The sequence below is a fragment of the Chenopodium album genome, chromosome 2, assembly GCF_948465745.1.
Source record: "Chenopodium album chromosome 2, dcCheAlbu1.1, whole genome shotgun sequence".
NCBI classification, from domain to species: domain Eukaryota; kingdom Viridiplantae; phylum Streptophyta; class Magnoliopsida; order Caryophyllales; family Amaranthaceae; genus Chenopodium; species Chenopodium album.
Genome location: NC_137835.1, coordinates 78722793 through 78741343, shown reverse-complemented (window position 1 = coordinate 78741343; position 18551 = coordinate 78722793). Strand labels below are relative to the sequence as shown.

Here is an 18551-nt window from a genome sequence, read left to right as displayed (position 1 = left end):
GGTTTTGTTAAGTAGCTAATTAAATTACATTTGAAATTTTAAAAAGTCATACATACCAATCTCGCAATGATATATGAGACCAATCAATTTATAGTACAATAATAATCAGAGTTATTATGAAACTGACTTATTGTACAAGCTTTATTATTGATTAACTAACCGCGAAGACATTAATTAAAGACGTAATTGTCTGTTATTATTAATCCAAGTCACAAATACACAATACATCAAGCAACAAGGAATTGCAATGAGAGTAAGAGATAACTCAAGTGGTTAGATCTCCGTTCCCCTCTTGTTTCCACGTCAGGACGGAGGTCTTGGGATCGATTCTCACCGCTCGCTCTTATGGCTTTCCAAATACCCAAAAAGTGAATTGCACTTAGAAATTGTAACACAATTTCCTATAAGCTCGGAAAAATTTGACCAACCTCTCATGAGATGGGGCAGTGTCTTTTACCACATTGAGGCCCAAAAGTGATGCCATTCTTGAGGTAATCAAAGGATAATTTTCTGGTTCCATTATCTTCAAATTGATGGCATCTTCCATGGCTTTGATAATGCTTGGGAAAGCGCATAATAATATGTCTAGCATCCCCATTTCTTCATTACAAGAAGGTGCATCACATGGAAATATAACCTTCATGTTTTCTTCTAGAATATTTAACTTCATTTGGACTTCACTTATGCTATTTTCTTCTTCAATCCCTTGACTACTTGCTATAACCTTCTTCAAAGACATCTCAATCTGTTGTACGTTTTACATGCATGTAATAGTTAGGTATAATATAATTAGCTCATCAAATAGCTAGCACACACATCCAATTCATAACACAAAAATAAATTCAAGTGCGCTATCTTACATTTTTACATGGTAATCTCAGATATATATGGTCAAAGCTAATATATGATTAGTACAAATAAAAAGTTAAAATGTGTCAATTTTTTTTAATAACATAAAGTAGTATCAATAACAAGAAATTGATTCATCTTATTACCTATTAGCTTAGGAGTTATTGCCAATCAATTACAATTATCGTTTTGACAAGGAAATTTTGTGAAAAAACACCTTTTAAATCCTTATTTTTGTGATCACCTTTTAAATTAATTAATGTTGTAAAAGACCACATAATACAAATTTTTTGTCATAATTTGCCACCAATAAATGAACAAATGGCCATTAAATCGTTAATATTCGAAACTCATTTTCTTGCAGGTGATGAATTACAATATAATTAAGATTTAAATTGAGTGGTTTTTTACAACTTTTTTTTTTTTTTTGACAACAAGGATTTAAAAAGTTTTTTTTTTTTGACAAATTTCCTTTTGATTGCTGATTATTGCCTTGAGGCTGACTACATGATGTTTGTACGAACACTTTACCATCATTATTAATACGTAATACCAATCATCCAAAAATTATGGTGGTTAGTTGCATTTTTAATTTTTTTTTTTTCCTGATAGCTAAATTTAATTTACTAATAAAAGATTGTAATGTTTCATGGACCAACTGCGCATAAGTGCATAACCTTTAGAATAATGTGTATTCACGTGCATATTGATCCCAACGAACAAAAAAGATAAATTTGCTATTGAGTGGTAATGAATACATATAGAACAAAAACACATGTTATGTTTACGCCATATATCAAATAATATGAAATTATAAAGTATGTACCAGATTCAGCATAAAATCTCCCCAAAACCGCACCATAGACCTTAAATAAGGATCGGATGATGGCAAGAGATGAGGAGAATTCTTCCAAGTTTCATCGATGTATTGTAGGATCACCAATGACTCCGAAATAGGGTTTCCTTTATGAACAAGTACGGGAACTTTCTTGTGTATAGGATTATACTCAAGTAGCGTTTGGCTCTTCTTTTTCAAGTTCTCTTCAACATATTCATAGGGTATGCCCTTGATTTTAAGGGCAATCTTAACCCATCTAGCGTAAGGGCTAGCATAAAAACCATGGAGTACCACCTTCTTTTCATCTTCCATCCCTTTCTTTTCCTAGCTTCCATCAATGATAGAAATTCATCAATAAAAAGTGTAAGCAACAAAATAAATTTGTAAAGACAATAATGAAAAAGGGAAAGAACATCAAATATTCAAATTTATATAGATTATTTTTGTTTTCATTAGAGATCTTGATAATCTGATATATGTGACCCCATGAATAATAGTCAACATAAAATGCCTTCAAAAAAAAAAAAAAAAATTGAATAAATAAATTAAAATAAAAAAATAGTCAACATAAAATGTGCAAGTATAAAAATCATATGGAATATCGATCCAAAATATGCTAGCTAGGTTTAAAGACTTGAGAAGTGATAGTAGAGAAGAATACCTTAACTAATACGGAGTAGAGGCCAAAACTCTTGAAAAATTCTAAATGAATTATGGACAACCGTACATGTTATACTATTCTTTGATGAGCAATAGTATGAAAATAATATAAACAAACATACTATAAATAGAATAATAGAGAAGTAAGAGTAGAGAAATCTACTTTACCCAGGGCCGTCTCATTCAATTTCAGGGGCCCTGTGCTATTTTTGACCCGGTGATTTTAAAATGTGTAATTTTTTTTTTTTTTTTACGAAAAAAAAAAAAAACATTAGGTTTTTTTACACATAACAAAGCTTATGTAAATGTATATATTAAAAAAAAAGAGAGAGAGAGAGAGAGAAACCAATATATTTCCTTTTTTTTTTTTTTTTTTTTTTTGAGGAAAGTATATTTCTTAATTATGTATTCTAAATTGTAAGCTTTGATTATTCTGTTTATAAAATAAGTAGCAAAACATGTGTTTTTTTAGGAAAATATATTTCTTAATTAAGTATTCTAAATTGTAAGGTTTGATTATTATGTTTATACTACCTCTGCTACATATTATTTGCAACGATTTGACATAAAGTAGAGAGGAAAAATGATCGTTGCAAATAATCTAATACTCCGTACTCTAAGAGCATATCCAATGGCAAGCTACAATGCTTTGTAGCTTGCTTTTCCACATCAATTTCTAAGCTACTCCGTACAACACTTTTTAAGCAACAAATTGTTCCAATGGTAAGCCACAACATACTGTAGTTTGCAAAATATAAAATTTTAAAAAATAATAGATAATTATACACATGTAACAATATGAGTGGAGATTATTTGTCTTTTTTTCAATCAAGCATGTAGCTTGGTTGGGCTACAGTTGCTTGCATGTTGCTCAATTTTTTATTCTCTAATGGCAAGCATGTAGCTAGGAACTTTATTTAAATAGCAAGCAAGTCCTTATAATTGAACCATTGGAGATGCTCTAATAGTGGTGTAAACTCCTAAGAAAAACCTGAATGAATTATAGTCGACCTTACATATTTTACTTTACTTTGATCAATTTCATGCTTATGGTTGCTTCAAGACATCAGGGATTTTATAACTCGGTTTTCTACGTACTTGTGCTCTCCGGAAGGTTCCTCGTCAGTGGGTGGCTCCGACTCATTGGTTGGCGCGCAACCCAGGCTCGTCATCGTCGTTTGTTAATGTGGTAGTCCTTCTAGGTTTTTTCCTGAATTGGTTGTTTTTTCTTTCTTCTTAACCCGTCTTGTCATTAAAACCTTACTAAGAAAAACCCTGTGGGATAAAAACATAGTGAAGGAAAAGGAGAACATCATTCTTCGTAATACGCTCGAGATGCCGCCTCATTAAAAACCTTACCAGGAAAACCCAATTTGGGACAAAACCATGGTCAAGGGAAAAAGAGTGCAGCGCGTATTTTCTCCCCCCTGATGAATACATAATTGTACTTGAGATCTTCTAGTACCGCAACGATGAATCCAATATGTTTGGATATCTTCTAATATGTAGTAAGTAAAGTATCATCCGTTGATCTTCGACTCTCCTAAGTTGAAGTTGTATCTTCAATTCTTCAGGTCTTCACGTGAACATGTGAAATGTCTTCATTTCACCATACTTGTGTTTATCTCTAAAAATTAAACTTATGCAGTTATGACTTCTTCTGGAAGTCGTTAATAATAGAAATTGATAATTATTATTTGATCAAACATTCATTAATAGACAAAACTTGACATATAATCTCATATGAATTATAATATAACATATGCAATTATATACATTAATCATGGTTCTTCTGGACCATAAGAAACAGTCTCACGCATAAGTATCCCGTTTCTTTAGAAGTTTCATAATTAACTACACGATAATTTTTCTACGTATAGAAATAGCTAGTAAATCTCACTAACTCTTATATACTCAAACTTCAGGTTGAGATGTCAATGATGTAGTCACATAAAATTTTCAAGAGTTTGATAATTGTAATATTCAAAAATTTGTAGGGCTGATTATTTAAAAACGTCGTATATAAGTTCTTCAAGAACTCTTCTTACATGATTCACAACATGTTATTAAATCGACGTTTTCAATATTTTCATCACAAGTATAATCCCATAGGAACATAAGTATTTCTTTCTAATTTTCCATCAAAGTTGTAAATATGTCTTACTATACTTAGAATGAACATTGACATACACCACAATTATTATATAGAAAATAAAGCATGCAATATGATATATAAAAATATGATAAACAAATTATACAATGAGTAATGCATTTACAACTTCGAACATATGCAATGAATAATCCAATAACCTAAGACTCACACATGCATATGAACATAAATAAGACTCGAAATAATGCAAGACACTGTACAGTGTGGATTTTAAAAATCCATATTTCTTTGGACTTCTGGTCCATGATAAACTTTTATTATTATCATCATGTCGACATTAAAATGGACATATATTCCAGATCCCTTATTCACTAGTCCATTATATCATGCATATGCATTATTTATCGGTTCCATCATATACCGGTATCATCATATAATTCCTCAAGGTACAATTTTAATTTGCATGGTATTTTGACAATGATATCTGAATACATTTTTCATTGGTACCATCATAATTTTTCTTACATCATAGGCCATCTATAATAATAATTCAGATATCTATACCACTTTTAGGGTATTTCATTCACTTTGGTATTTATATACTATTACACTATTAGTGTTAACTGCACTATCTTGCCAAATATCATATCTATTAAACATATCTTTATTTTGGAACCGATCATATACAACCTACACTTCAGGTGTAGTGATTCAAGTACAATTGGCAAGATTTTATCTCAATGTATACACATAATTAATATGACCAAAATGTATCTTCAACGCTATGCAACATGAGTCATAACTGAATACAAATCAAATCATAAATGTGCAACATATCTTGATAGCATATGGACGAAAGTTGGCTAGAAAACATTTCAAATTACCATTATTTATATAGGGATCATCAGTTTAATTAATTTTTTTGCCAACTTACTCCAATTCTCCCCCTAAGTTGGTAAAATATCTCATATATAGGGGCATCACAGTTCTTCACCAACTTAGTATACAAATTTACAATAAAATTCATTTCATGGGAGGATCATAATCAACAAAATTTATCTCTCAGAATAATTATATTAAAACAATCTTTTATCTCTTCTAGAGAGCAATTTTAAATTATTTCTTCATTAACTATACATTGCATAATACATATGTATTTATTATTAAATCTTTCACAATTTGTTCTCTTCAGGAGATCAATAATTCAACATCAATGGGGAGACATATGTTGTGCAGTTGAATTTCCTTCTTTTCTATTTCTTATGTGCTGACATACAATAGCCCCAATCAAGAGAATTGTTATACAAATATAAATTTTTTTTTTTTTTTTTGTAATTTCACTAGGTGGTGATCTTCGGGATCAGTAGGAACATTGATAGTAACACTAGTTACTTAAAACTTTCACATATAATTTGTACGTGGTGAGCTTTTGGTCACCTAATATTTGTCAACATATAAATTATTCTAGTGAACTTCTGGTCACCAATTATTCAGATTGACCAATATATTATCTCTTGAACTTTTCTTTTTACACAAACTATTAAAAATCACAATCTAAATATAGCTCAATCTCAATGTTATGTCTTGCCATTCAATTTATTTCATATATTTAACATGAGAGAGCGCCAGCACATTATTTCTTTCATATCAAATGAAACTTTAGGTTTTCATAACGGGAATTTATTAAACCCCGGATGGCCTAATTATTAATTATCACATCCAATCACTTTTGCTTTAGTATTTAAATTATGATCAGTTTTATAATATTGGTGATCACCTTATTAGAGATACTTTATGCATGGCCATGAAAATGATGTGATATAAGTACACCAGTGTGTTTCTTTCTACAATTGGCAAGACAATTAACTAATACTCATACTCCACTGGAGCATTGATTGTAATCTTGATACATGTTAACCTTGTTAGACAACATTTTATACTCTTCTAGAGTACTTTATATAATCATATCACATTTTAATGTATTAGAAATGATCTCTTCAGGATATACATAAAATGTGTCACTTAGCTTTCTCAAATTTGTCATTGTCAATTAGTGCTTCTTTCCTGTTCCAAGGATTCTTATCGTTGTAACCTTTTGCATTACCACACTTCAGGTGTGCTAGTTCAATAGCAACTGATCTTGTCCACCTAGGACATCAACTTAATATGTACATTTATAGCTATTATATAGGTAATGACATTTATTCATATCCATCTTCAGGATGGTATCATGCTAAATATTTGATTATCATGTGGTCACCTCTATTAAATAAATTATTGATGTTTAGGCTAGTGTATGTACCAAACTGACCATTAACATATTTAATTATTCATGTGCAAGGATTACATAAAAACAGTGGAATAAACACTATCTCCCCCTACTCCTTGCATATGGGGGTATAAAACTAGTCCAACAATCTTTAAATCCATCTTCTTCTCAAGCCATAAATTCTTTTAGCAATGCATGTATCAAACAAAGCAAAGTTATTATTTTTCTCTAGCCCAATTATATTAATCACATTAATCTCTTATAAGTGTGGGCATAATAAATATACTTTTAAATAAGCTGCTCACAAGTAATGTCGTGGATTAATTTCTTGAACTCATAACACTATTTCTTGCTCAAATAGCTAATATATGTAATCGTTTTGGTAATTCTCATGAATTTTCAATGAATTATATCAAAATAACATCACGCAAACATGCTTATATTATTATTATTGTTTCAATCTTGAGATTGTTCATTCACTTCTGGGAATGAGCTAATAGTCTAGTTGGGATCAAGGATCTCCACTTTTAACCCAAAGTTGGAATCAAGGATATCCACTCAAAGACCATATAATAATATATCGATTGTTCAAAGTATTTATTTATGTATTTATTTTCACTTTACATACATTGGTTTTGCTTACGGAGGATAATATAGCCAACAACATACCTTAGAAACTATTGTTGGACATTTGTAAGTCATCATGTACATGTATGTTTTCATATTATACTTAAGGAAATAAAATTACTAGTAATACACTCCTTGTCTTATTATCCACTTCAAAGTAAATCATAAGTATCTCATATAATAGCGGTGTCATGGTTATTAACCATTATAATTATTTATCAATCAAATCTCTGAACATCTACTTAGTAAAGAAAGGATTTTTCTCAAATTATCTTTACACAAATACTATAGTACTATAATTCGAGGTCAACAACAAATATTTATGTGATCAATTAAATTATGACATGCATCATGTAAAGTATACCAATATAAGTAATTTTGTGATCATCAAGGAGTTACAAGTAAGATTAGTCCATAAACTTAAAACACGTACTCATTATAATAGTTGAGCGTGACCTTATATAATAGTCAAGATACACTGATGAATTAAATTATATGCTATTTATTATAATTCCTCATAGATACTAAACAATTATATCCTAGTTTTACAGTAATTCATAACAGATGTTGACTAGTTTATAATAAAAAAAAAATCTGATGTCATATATAAGAAACATCATATAATAACTTAATCATGCTTATAAAACCATCTATTCCGCAAACAATATACTTGCTCGGTTTTATTTATCTAATTTTTTTTTTCAATCATTTCTCTCTCTCCAATCACATAACCATGAATGAAAGTAATAGGTTTAATAGAGTACTATAAGTATAATGCTACTGCATACATGGTACAATTATAAACAAATCGAATAATTAACCATATCAGGTACATAAGATCATGAGAGCAATGCTAAGTAGCCATAAGTAGCCATCACGAGTCATTAGACATAGAATAAAATTGACACATAATGACATCCATAAAGGATTAATAATTGCAACAGTGTTGGGATATAGTTCATGATACATGTGTGTGAATTAAAGAATAATCAAGTACGAGCAACACAGGATACAAGTGTAGAGAATGTTTTATTGATAATTTCCTTCATAAAGCTTGAGAATATAAGTCAACGTCAATCTAGGGAGTAATGGTAGCAACAATATATGTACATCTAGTTTATAGGAGATAATTAAGGAGGATAATAACAAGATATTATCACTAAGATTATGTCAATCCTATCATCAAAATCATGACATGATTTGAAAGATACCAAGCGACACGGACTAATATATATATATATATATATATATATATATATATATATATATATATATATATATATATATATATATATATATATATATATATATATATATATATATATAAACTATTTAATCTTAAACATGGATCCAATTAGATATAGTAGATGAAATTTGTGCTTAACTATATAATATACTCTGGCAAAACGAAACAACAAACATACATAGATTATGAGGAGGTGTAATGGTCATTATTATTAATTATGCAATTTGAATGGATGAAAACCATTGTCAGCATATAATATTGCCCAAATTAAATCTGATCCAAAATTTTATCTTCAAGGATACTATCACTCGAGAAATTATTATCAATCAAGAAATTATTCAGAACAAATTAATTGATGAAATAATAAATCATATGTGGACCTTTGACTATCAGATCTAATACTCTAGGTAATCCATTCAATCGATTAATCATCAATAATGTAATTCTAAATTCTAATTGTGGCTTACATACAAAAGGTGTATAACTACTAGAGTATGATTTTAGCATGTCGTCAAAAACAGAAATAAGCGTACCTTTGGCAGCATTAATATTTGCGGTTAATCAATCAAACGAGTCCATCGTATTGAATTTTACGGTTACTTTGATTGCCAATATCGAGATTAACAATCTAAGACTTCCCTTGATATTATGCTCATTTGGTTAGATTTGGTGCTGATAACGTGTTGTGAAATAAAGGGAATAAGAGAAGAATTGAGGAGAGAATAAATCTGTGTATCTTATTCCATATGATAAGGTGTATATATAAATACAATATATTAGGGTTTGATTGGATAACCCGAGATCTAGATTGTTCCGAAATGATACAAAGGAGGATATCCGATATCCACAAATATTTCATAACATTCATCCGTTTTTTTTATTTGCATTACTTCCCTATTTAGGTGTTTTTTTAAATGCAACACTTCTATATTTGGTAACTTTATAAAACTCCATATATTTATCGATCATTTCTCTCTCTTACTTTAAACCTTACTCAAATTATTTTATCATTTCTTTCTCTTCCATGGTCCCCTAAAAGTATCTTTCATCTTTCACATATGTTCTCTTTATTGGTTCCCATCTTACTTTTACTACTCCCTCCGTGTTTTTTTAAGTGACACACTTTCCTTAAACGGCCTTTTTTTTAAGTGACAGTGTGACACATTTCCTCTTTTAGAAATTCCTTACATTTTAATAATATATCTTCACCCCACTACCTCTTACTTTATCATCATTTCTCACTCCTTTCATGTTCCCCACTTCCTCTCACATTCTTTTACTTTATCATTTCTCACTCCTCCAACCTACCCAACTAACATCTTATTTTATTAAAGTCAATAAAATATCCTAAAACTACGTGTCGGTCAAACTGTGTCACTTAAAAAAACACGGAGGAAGTACTACCTCCGTTTTTTTTTTTTTGTTGTAACTTTGGGTTATTATTTGTGAGATATAAAATATTCCAAAGTTGCAACTAAAAAAAATAGGAGGTAGTATAATAATTTATTCATCCACTCATAATGTTATATTACTCTGATCTCCTAAAACTTTGTGCATTATAAAGTAATACAAATAAATTAAAAAAAAACGGAGGGAGTAAAAGAAATACATCATATTGTGAGAGGAGATATATTTGCGGATTTATGAGTTGTCTTAGTAGTACTATTGTGCCTCACATTAGTATAATATTTGATGTACAATTTATATACTTTACATACTTATATGTGCCATTGGAAAAATATTTGATGGTATTATTTATCTATTAGATGATATTTTATTCAATTCTCATATTAATATTTGCAACTTAGTCAATAGCCATCCTATTTGTTTCAAAACAAATACTTCCTCCGTTCTATTTATTTGACTCGCTTTGACTTTTACACTATTCACCACCTCTCCTTTGACCATCTTCTGTGAATAATATGTAAGAATAAAAAATCCAGGTTCGATTTTTTTGAATTTGTCTTAATAAGTACTATATATATATATATATATATATATATATATATATATATATATATATATATATATAATTTTTACTTATGGAGAATTAAAGTTATTAATAGTTAAAGTTTTGCAATAGCAAGCGTGACAAAAAAAAAAAAATAAAATAAAATAAAATTTGAACAGAGGAAATAGGTGTGAAAAAATAGGTGCTATGTGCCAAGAATGATTGGTATCTGTAAGTAGTTGTGTGTACTTTAGTAAGATTCCACTTTAGTCCGCTTAGAGCAAGTTTAGCCCCAAGTCTTAAGATTTGGGGTGACATCATCATTTTAAGTTTTAAGACTTATGCTTAAGATTTTTTTCATTTTTTTTCAAAAAACTCAAGCAAGACTCAACTTAAGACTTGAGATTGGGACCCACTACTCACACCTTACTTTTATTTTTATTATCTCTTTTTTTTTTTTTCGCTACACTTTTCTACATATAATATGTCAAATATTTAAGTCTTAGGGCTAAAGTGATAAATTTGTGTAAGTGTTAGTGAGTTTTAACAAAAATTTAATGACATCATTTTCAATGAGTACCACCAAAAATGATGTCACATCCAAGTCCTAAGGCGACTTGGGGCTAAACTTGCTCTTAAGAACCACACATATAGTGATTTGAAATCAAAGGAAAAAAATAATGATGTTGGTGCTAAGAGCCTAAGAGTACAAAATTTAATACTCCATTCGCCCCATTTTATAGCTCTCATTTTGACTAGGCATGTTTGTCAATATAACATTTTTACCATAAATATCGTTAGTTGCTTAAAACTAAAAAATATAACAATTGGATATTAATAATCTATTCATCGAGACAAATCAAATAAAACCCAATATGATTATGTTATATCTTACTTCGTATATATTAAGAGTAATGTAGAAGATTTTCTCATATTATGAATAGTGTCAAATTTTCAAATGGGAACTACAAAAAAGAGGGAGGGAGTAGCTTTTAGAGCGTTGTTTCTTGTTTTCGTTGTAGGGAATAAACTGTCTCATTATATGTACGCTTATTTTTATTTGTTGATGTTGTCGGTGTTTTAGGAAGGGTTTTTGTAAGTACTCCCTTCGTTTAAGAATATATATTGAACTTTTTTCACTATTTATATATTTAGCTTTGATTATAAATTTTTTAATAACGTAAAAAAACATATCTTATCATAAAATATGTTTAGGTATTAATATAAAGTTTTATAATAAAATTTTTGAAATAATTTTTATTTATATTTAACCATATAAAAATAAAGTCAAAAGAGTGCATTGACATGTGTGCAATATTGACCGTGTTTGATATTTAGAGACGGAGGAAGTGAAAACTGAACAACAAAAAAAGAAACATAAGTAACAGCAAGATCATGTGTTTGTTGCGTTTGGTCCCTTCCTACCTTAATAATAGAACAGACACAGTAAGAGCAAGATTAGCCCTAGGTCTTAAGATTTCAGATGACATCATCATTTTCTAATTTTGTGGTCTTAAAACAAGACTTTATTATTTTAAAGCATTTATGAAGTTTGGTCTTAATAAAATCTGAAGTGGAGTCTTGAAAATTCAAGACTCAACTTCAGACTCAATTTAGCACTCAATTAATTTTTTTTAATTCTAAAAAAATTTAATAATTTAATTTATATGTAAAAAATGAGTCTGAGCGGTTGAAGAGATAAATTTTATCCAGTCTTAAGGAGTCTTACATAATTATAAAGTAGAAAAATAATTAAATTTAATCTAAAAAGCTGATGTGACAATGAATTAAAATCTTAAGATGAGACTGCGCTAATCTTGCTCTAAATAAAATCCTTCCCTATTTGCCGAATTGATTTAATCCTCCAAATGGTAAAAATGTGACAAATTAGAGAGAAATAGAATAGAATGACTTGATTATTATTCATCAATGGCTTGAGTATTTATACAAAACCTAAGCTCATAAGATTGGAAACAATCTTCCTAAAAGATATACGTCTAACCATAAACCCTAAAGATATATTCTCAAAATAATATCTTAACATAAATATCCTAATTAAATATATTATTCTCTTAAATGATATCTACGGAAAATATATCACACATATATTTTCCGATATCTCTAACACCCTCCCGCAATCGTAACGGCAGTAACACGAACGTTGCGATTGGAAATTCTTCACTTTGTTGAAGTCGAGATGCACACTCTTGTGATGCCCCCTTCAAAAAAAAAAACATTCTTCAATGATGAGAACGTTCATCTTTTCGAACTCATCAGTCTTCAATCAAACAGGAACGTCATTCTTTTCGAACCTGTAAATATAACAATTTTTGGTTTTTCTAGAGCAAAACCGAGCTCCAATCAAATTTTGGTTTTTCAAGAGTAAACCACCCTCAAATCTTTTATTGGTTTTTCAGAGTAAACCACACTCAAATCTTTTATTGGTTTTTCGAAGTAAACCACACTCAAATCTTGGTTTTTCAGAGTAAACCACACTCAAATCTTTTATTGGTCTTTCAGAGTAAACCACACTCAATTCTCTTATTGGTCTTTTAGAGTAAAACCAAACTCATATCCAAAAGAGCAAAATCATGCTCGAATCAACTCACAAAAAAATAAATTTGCACAGCGGAATTTTTTCGGTAAAATTTATGAATCCCGCCGGTGAGAAAAATTTTCTAACCCACCGGCAGGGGGGAAAATTTTTGTGAGCGGTCCCAAGATTTAACCTGCTCTTGATACCATGATAAATTAGGGAGAAGATAGAATGAATGGCTTGATTATTATTCATCAATGGCTTGAGTATTTACACAAAACCTAAGCTCATAAGATAGGAAACAATCTTCCTAAAAGATATACGTCTAACCATAAACCCTAAAGATATATTCTCAAAATAATATCTTAACATAAATATCCTAATTAAATATACAGCTTGTCTTGTGTGCGGCCGATCACACCGTGTGACCACTTAAAGTAACCCCTATAACATTGATTAAGTAACCCCAGTAATACCAATCAAGTAACCCCTGTAACACTGATCGAGTAACTCTATAACAGTGATGAAGTAACCCCTTTAACACTGATTAAGTAGCCTCATTACACTAGCAAAGTAACCCTTATAGTGGCTGGCCACACGGTGTGGCCAACCACATATAAGACTATGTGTTAAATATATTATTCTCTTAAATGATATCTACGGAAAATATATCACACATATATTTTCCGATATCTCTAACAAAATGTCGCCAAGATCCTATGTAGTCATAAGTAGAATATTACAGTTCATTAATTCTCCAAAGCCCATTTATTGTAAGGTCAAAAGACATGCATTTGCTTCCGATCCGTATGAAACGCCGACAAGTAGAACCCTGCTTTTTGCCTTCCACATTGAAGGAGACAGAGAGAGTCTGTAGAATAAATTAAAACCACCCTTTCTCAGTTTCTCTCATCTACCATTTGCTTTGTTGCCTTCTAGGAAGTTCGGAGGGTTTACGTCCCTCCCTTTTAAGGATGGCAATGGATCCACCTTTGACCCGGATCCGTAGATCCATATCCTTTTTTACGAATATGAATTTGTAAAATTTAGACCCGATGAATTCGGATCAGATCTTGATCTAGGGTACAAAAACAGATCTGGATGTAGATCCATTCGGATCCAATCCGTTGCCCTCTCTACTCCCTATATGTGTTAACAGACACAAGTAGATTTGGTTATTAGGTAGTAGGGGTGTCCGTTCGGTTTTCGGTTTTGATTTAGTCCAAATCCGATCCAATCCGAAATATAATTCGGTTTTCAATTTTTCAATCCGATCCGATCCGAATTTCTCTCTTGATCCAATCCGAATTAAAATTCAGTTATTTGGATCCGATCCGAAAATCCGAATTATAATACATTTTTTTTTAGCGCCTAATACAATTATAAAAATAAAGCTTTACAATAAATAAAAGTCTTCAAAATCATGGTTAAAATAAATAGCTCAACGTCAAGTCATTAATTAATTAATACATAGTCTCTCTAATTTATTTTATGTAGTAGTAAGTATTTGAGCTAAACTTCAAAATATACAGAAATCCATATTTATACAAGGTTAATTTTACAATTCGGTTTTCGGTTTGGATTGGATCCAATTAGGGTCAATCCGAAAATCCGAATTTCCAAAAAATCTCAATCCGATCCGATCCGATTTAAAGTTCGGATCCGATCCGAATTGATAATTCGGTTTGGATTGGATTGGATTTCGGTTTTTATCCAAATTATGGACACCCCTATTAGGTAGGATAGTCCAATGATAAATTGATAATAGGGTCAGGGTCAGGATTAGGGCCAAGCTTAAATGACTAATTTTTTTTAGCTTAAATGACTTTAAATGAAAAGGGTTCTGGGGTCCATATAAGATCAAAATGTTTTTTCAATTTAATAGATAATGTAAAAATAATTACATAGATAAATTCATATATACTCCCTTCATGCCTTTTTTTATAAGTTAGAGTTATTATTTTCGCCCGTTTTTTTTTTTTTTTTTTTTTTATAAATAAGTTAGAGTTTCATTTTTGAAATTCTCTTACAACTTAATAATACTTTCTCCGTTCCAATAATATTGCAATAAAGATGAAATTACGCATCCTAAAGCACATTTTATATGTTAAATATCTATAACTGTGTAAAAGTAAAAATTATAAAAAGTTGATAATGAAAAAGTATCAATATTTTATATCTAAATATACATATTATGTTATTTTTTTTTTTTTTGAATAGACATATTATGTTATCTTATGCACCAACAAGAGTTGACTTAAGTGGTAAGCAACTTGATGTCGCTTAAGGGAGGTTTTGGGTTCGAGCTTCACCGTATGCAGAAACTCTTGAGTTGGATCCGGATGTCGTAGTCGGAGCTAAGCTCCAGTAAACCGGGTGGGCATCCAAAAAAAATATGTTATCCTATGCATGAGCACTACGGATACACTAGTTAAAATGCTTTATAATGGCTTTATAACGTTAAGGAAATACACCTCTTTATCTTATAATTTAGGAAATACCCTTCATGGATGGTAATTACGACCCAAAAGGGCCAAAACCATAGAGTACATGTCAACATCTAAATAAATACTCCGTGTATAGCACATTAACACCTAAAATTTCTGTATTGTTGGTGTGTTCTGTGTCTCTGTGGAGTATGCGTCTATGTTGTAAGTCTGCTAGTGTCTATAATCGAGGCTAGGACCTAGCTTCTGACTTGTTTTCACTGCTAACATAAGAGAAAAAAAAACCCTAAAATTTTTTAGTTCACAAATTTTCGTACTCGAGAGTCTGAGCATTCATTATTTTTAATGTGCTTTGTAAATTGTAATATATGGTCATTGTACCTGTCACACAATTACCTTACATTTATTAATTAAGCACGTGAAAAATATAACTAAACCTTCTTCAATTTTTTAAGTTGTACAGATGTATCATACTTCGTATTGATTTAAGGTGGAGTATTATTAGGGTCTGTTTACATTTATTGAAGTGAGTTGAACTGAAAACTAAAATGAACTGAACTAATTGGAGCTGAACTGAGCTGAATTGAACTGAATATTTTTTTTAGAGAAGGAAATTAGAAGCTTAACTAAAATGAACTGAATTGAACTGAATACGCCCTTCGAATTTATTGTTATTTATAACTAATAAATTGCTACTTCTATTTGACGACAAAATATTACTCAGACACACATTGCTAATGACCGTCTTACCCTTGTTTTCAATTGTTATTACTTCCTCATCCCTACTCACCTTCAAATTAAACCACAAAATTCAAACTAACCACTTCACATCATCTAGATTGCCACCACGAGTAATAACCCGGCCACCGTCACCATACCGCCACCACACCAGGCCATCACCACCCTCCTTTAATTTTCAATTCTAATCAAGATGTTTGTTAAAGACGTCTACACCACAATATGGACATCTGTGGGAGATGGGAGATGCCCATCTCCTACAAATGTCTATTCTGTAGTACATACATCTCCTGCAAATGTCCACACAACGGACCAGACATTTGTAGGAGACGTCTTTACCGTGGTATGGACATTTCCTACAGATGTCCATATAGTTCCATACCGTGGCACGAACATCTTATGCAAACGTCCATACGTTTTTGTGATTATTTTTTTTATTATTATCTTAAACATTTACTTAAAATTTAACATTTATTAATTAGATAAAAAAAACTAATAAACAGACTAATTTCTAATTCAAATGCTTACATTAGGAATTAATTTCGGATTTTAAAATTTTTCAAAAAAAAAAAGGCGGTAGACATTAGTCGGAGACTTCTTACCCATGGTAGAGATGTATGTCGCGATGTCTCTACCACGGGTAGGGAAATCTCCATTATACGTCCACAACTCCACACTGTGGGAGAGATGGCTCTACCATGGATAAGATTGATAGAGAATATCCATAGAATATTCTCATCTTAGGTTTAGGATATATTTTGTATAAGACGGAATTTTTGTCTCGAGGGATGTGAGAGGGGTGTATAAGACGAAATTTTTGTCTAACGGTTTAATGGTTGTAATTTCGAGAGAATGAAGTGACAATAATGGAGACGTGTTGTCTCCGACCATTGTTGATGATTATTCCCGAGCTGTTTGGATTTACTTTTTATTATGATGGAGAATATATCCATAGAATATTCTCATCTTAGGTTTAGGATATATTTTGTATAAGATTATCTTTGATATCTGTACATATCTTATGTTACCTAATATGATTAGGTTTCTCATTGTAACCCTATAAATATGATCAATGGAAATCACTATAATAAAGGAGTTTACATTATCTTACATGGTATCACAGCTTAGGTGAGATCTTGGGATCATATACAAAAATTCTCACCCTACCAGTGGGTTAGAAAATTAAACCCATCGGCGGGATATACACAAATTTTTTATGCTTCCGCAAACACACACATATAGATTTTTTTTTTCTTTTCTCAAAGTTTTTTTTTTTAAAAAAATCTTTATGTAGCCTTACGCCTTCCACCGATAGTAGCAACCACGAAAGCCGCCTCTATCATTGGTGACAATCGCATACACTACCGCCTCCCACTACTGGCAGTAACCATATCTGCCAACCTAATCCATGTGCCGCACTCTATTTCCACCTCCTCATGACCAACAATGATTCTTACATTGCCCTATTGATTTTTCTACACATAATCACATAGATTTTGTTTTGGTGGTGGTATACCAGAATAAGGTCAACTTTTGCACATCTCTTTTGCTATCAAGTTGGCTCTTCTTATTGTTGCAGCACTTGGAATCTTTGTGGAGTATTGATTCTTGCTACCTAGGTTTCTCGATCTTTTGAGAATTGATTAATTTCAAACGGTGGAATTTAATCTACTTTTTCTTGCGCAATTTTATTTGTTTTTCTTCAACTGTGATTTCACGTAGTAGTGTTGTGTCTTCTTTCCGATGATGGTTTGATCCCTTAGCTTCTTCATTCTCTGGATCTGCAACTTAGCCCAAGTCTGTGTGCGGCTCTTCTCCTTCTCCTCCGGCCTAGCAGTGCTTATCTCTACTCTATGTAGGTTGTGGATGTTGCTTCTCATCGTCATCACCGGCACATGTCTACTACTTCCCTTTTGATCATGGGTTACCATACAATCCTTACCTCTCGATGCGTGATTCAGATTCAGATGCAGTCTGAGCATCCGATTTTCTCCCGCTCCAACTGCGGGGGTATGATAGAGAATATCCATAGAATATTCTCATCTTAGGTTTAGGATATATTTTGTATAAAATTATCTTTGATATCTGTACATATCTTATGTTACCTAATACGATTAGGTTTCTCATTGTAACCCTATAAATAATGATCAATGAAAATCACTCTAATCGAGGAGTTCATATTATCTTACGAAGACATCTCCACTGGTGGTGTTGCCGTCTCTGACGACAGACATTTGTAACGTAAAATAAAATAAAATAAAAGACTTACTATACTGGCAT

At 31.1% G+C, this 18551-nt stretch overlaps 1 protein-coding gene across 2 annotated transcripts; it reads right to left on the bottom strand.

Moving 5' to 3' along the window:
* Window positions 1–13: 13 nt before the first annotated feature.
* LOC145601805 (glutathione S-transferase U9-like) lies at window positions 14–2516 on the bottom strand. Of its 2 annotated transcripts, XM_081657884.1 has the most exons (3): window positions 2349–2516; window positions 1676–2011; window positions 14–745 (listed from the first exon to the last, which is right to left on the bottom strand). In XM_081657884.1, the coding sequence occupies exons 2-3, from the start codon at window positions 1997–1999 to the stop codon at window positions 380–382; spliced, it is 690 nt and encodes a 229-aa protein (XP_081514010.1). In that variant the 5' UTR covers window positions 2000–2011; window positions 2349–2516; the 3' UTR covers window positions 14–379. The 2 variants fall into 2 exon arrangements, with proteins under 2 accessions (XP_081514010.1, XP_081514018.1); XM_081657892.1 differs by lacking the exon at window positions 2349–2516 and having other exon boundaries at window positions 1676–2332.
* Between the last annotated feature and the right edge of the window lie 16035 nt (window positions 2517–18551).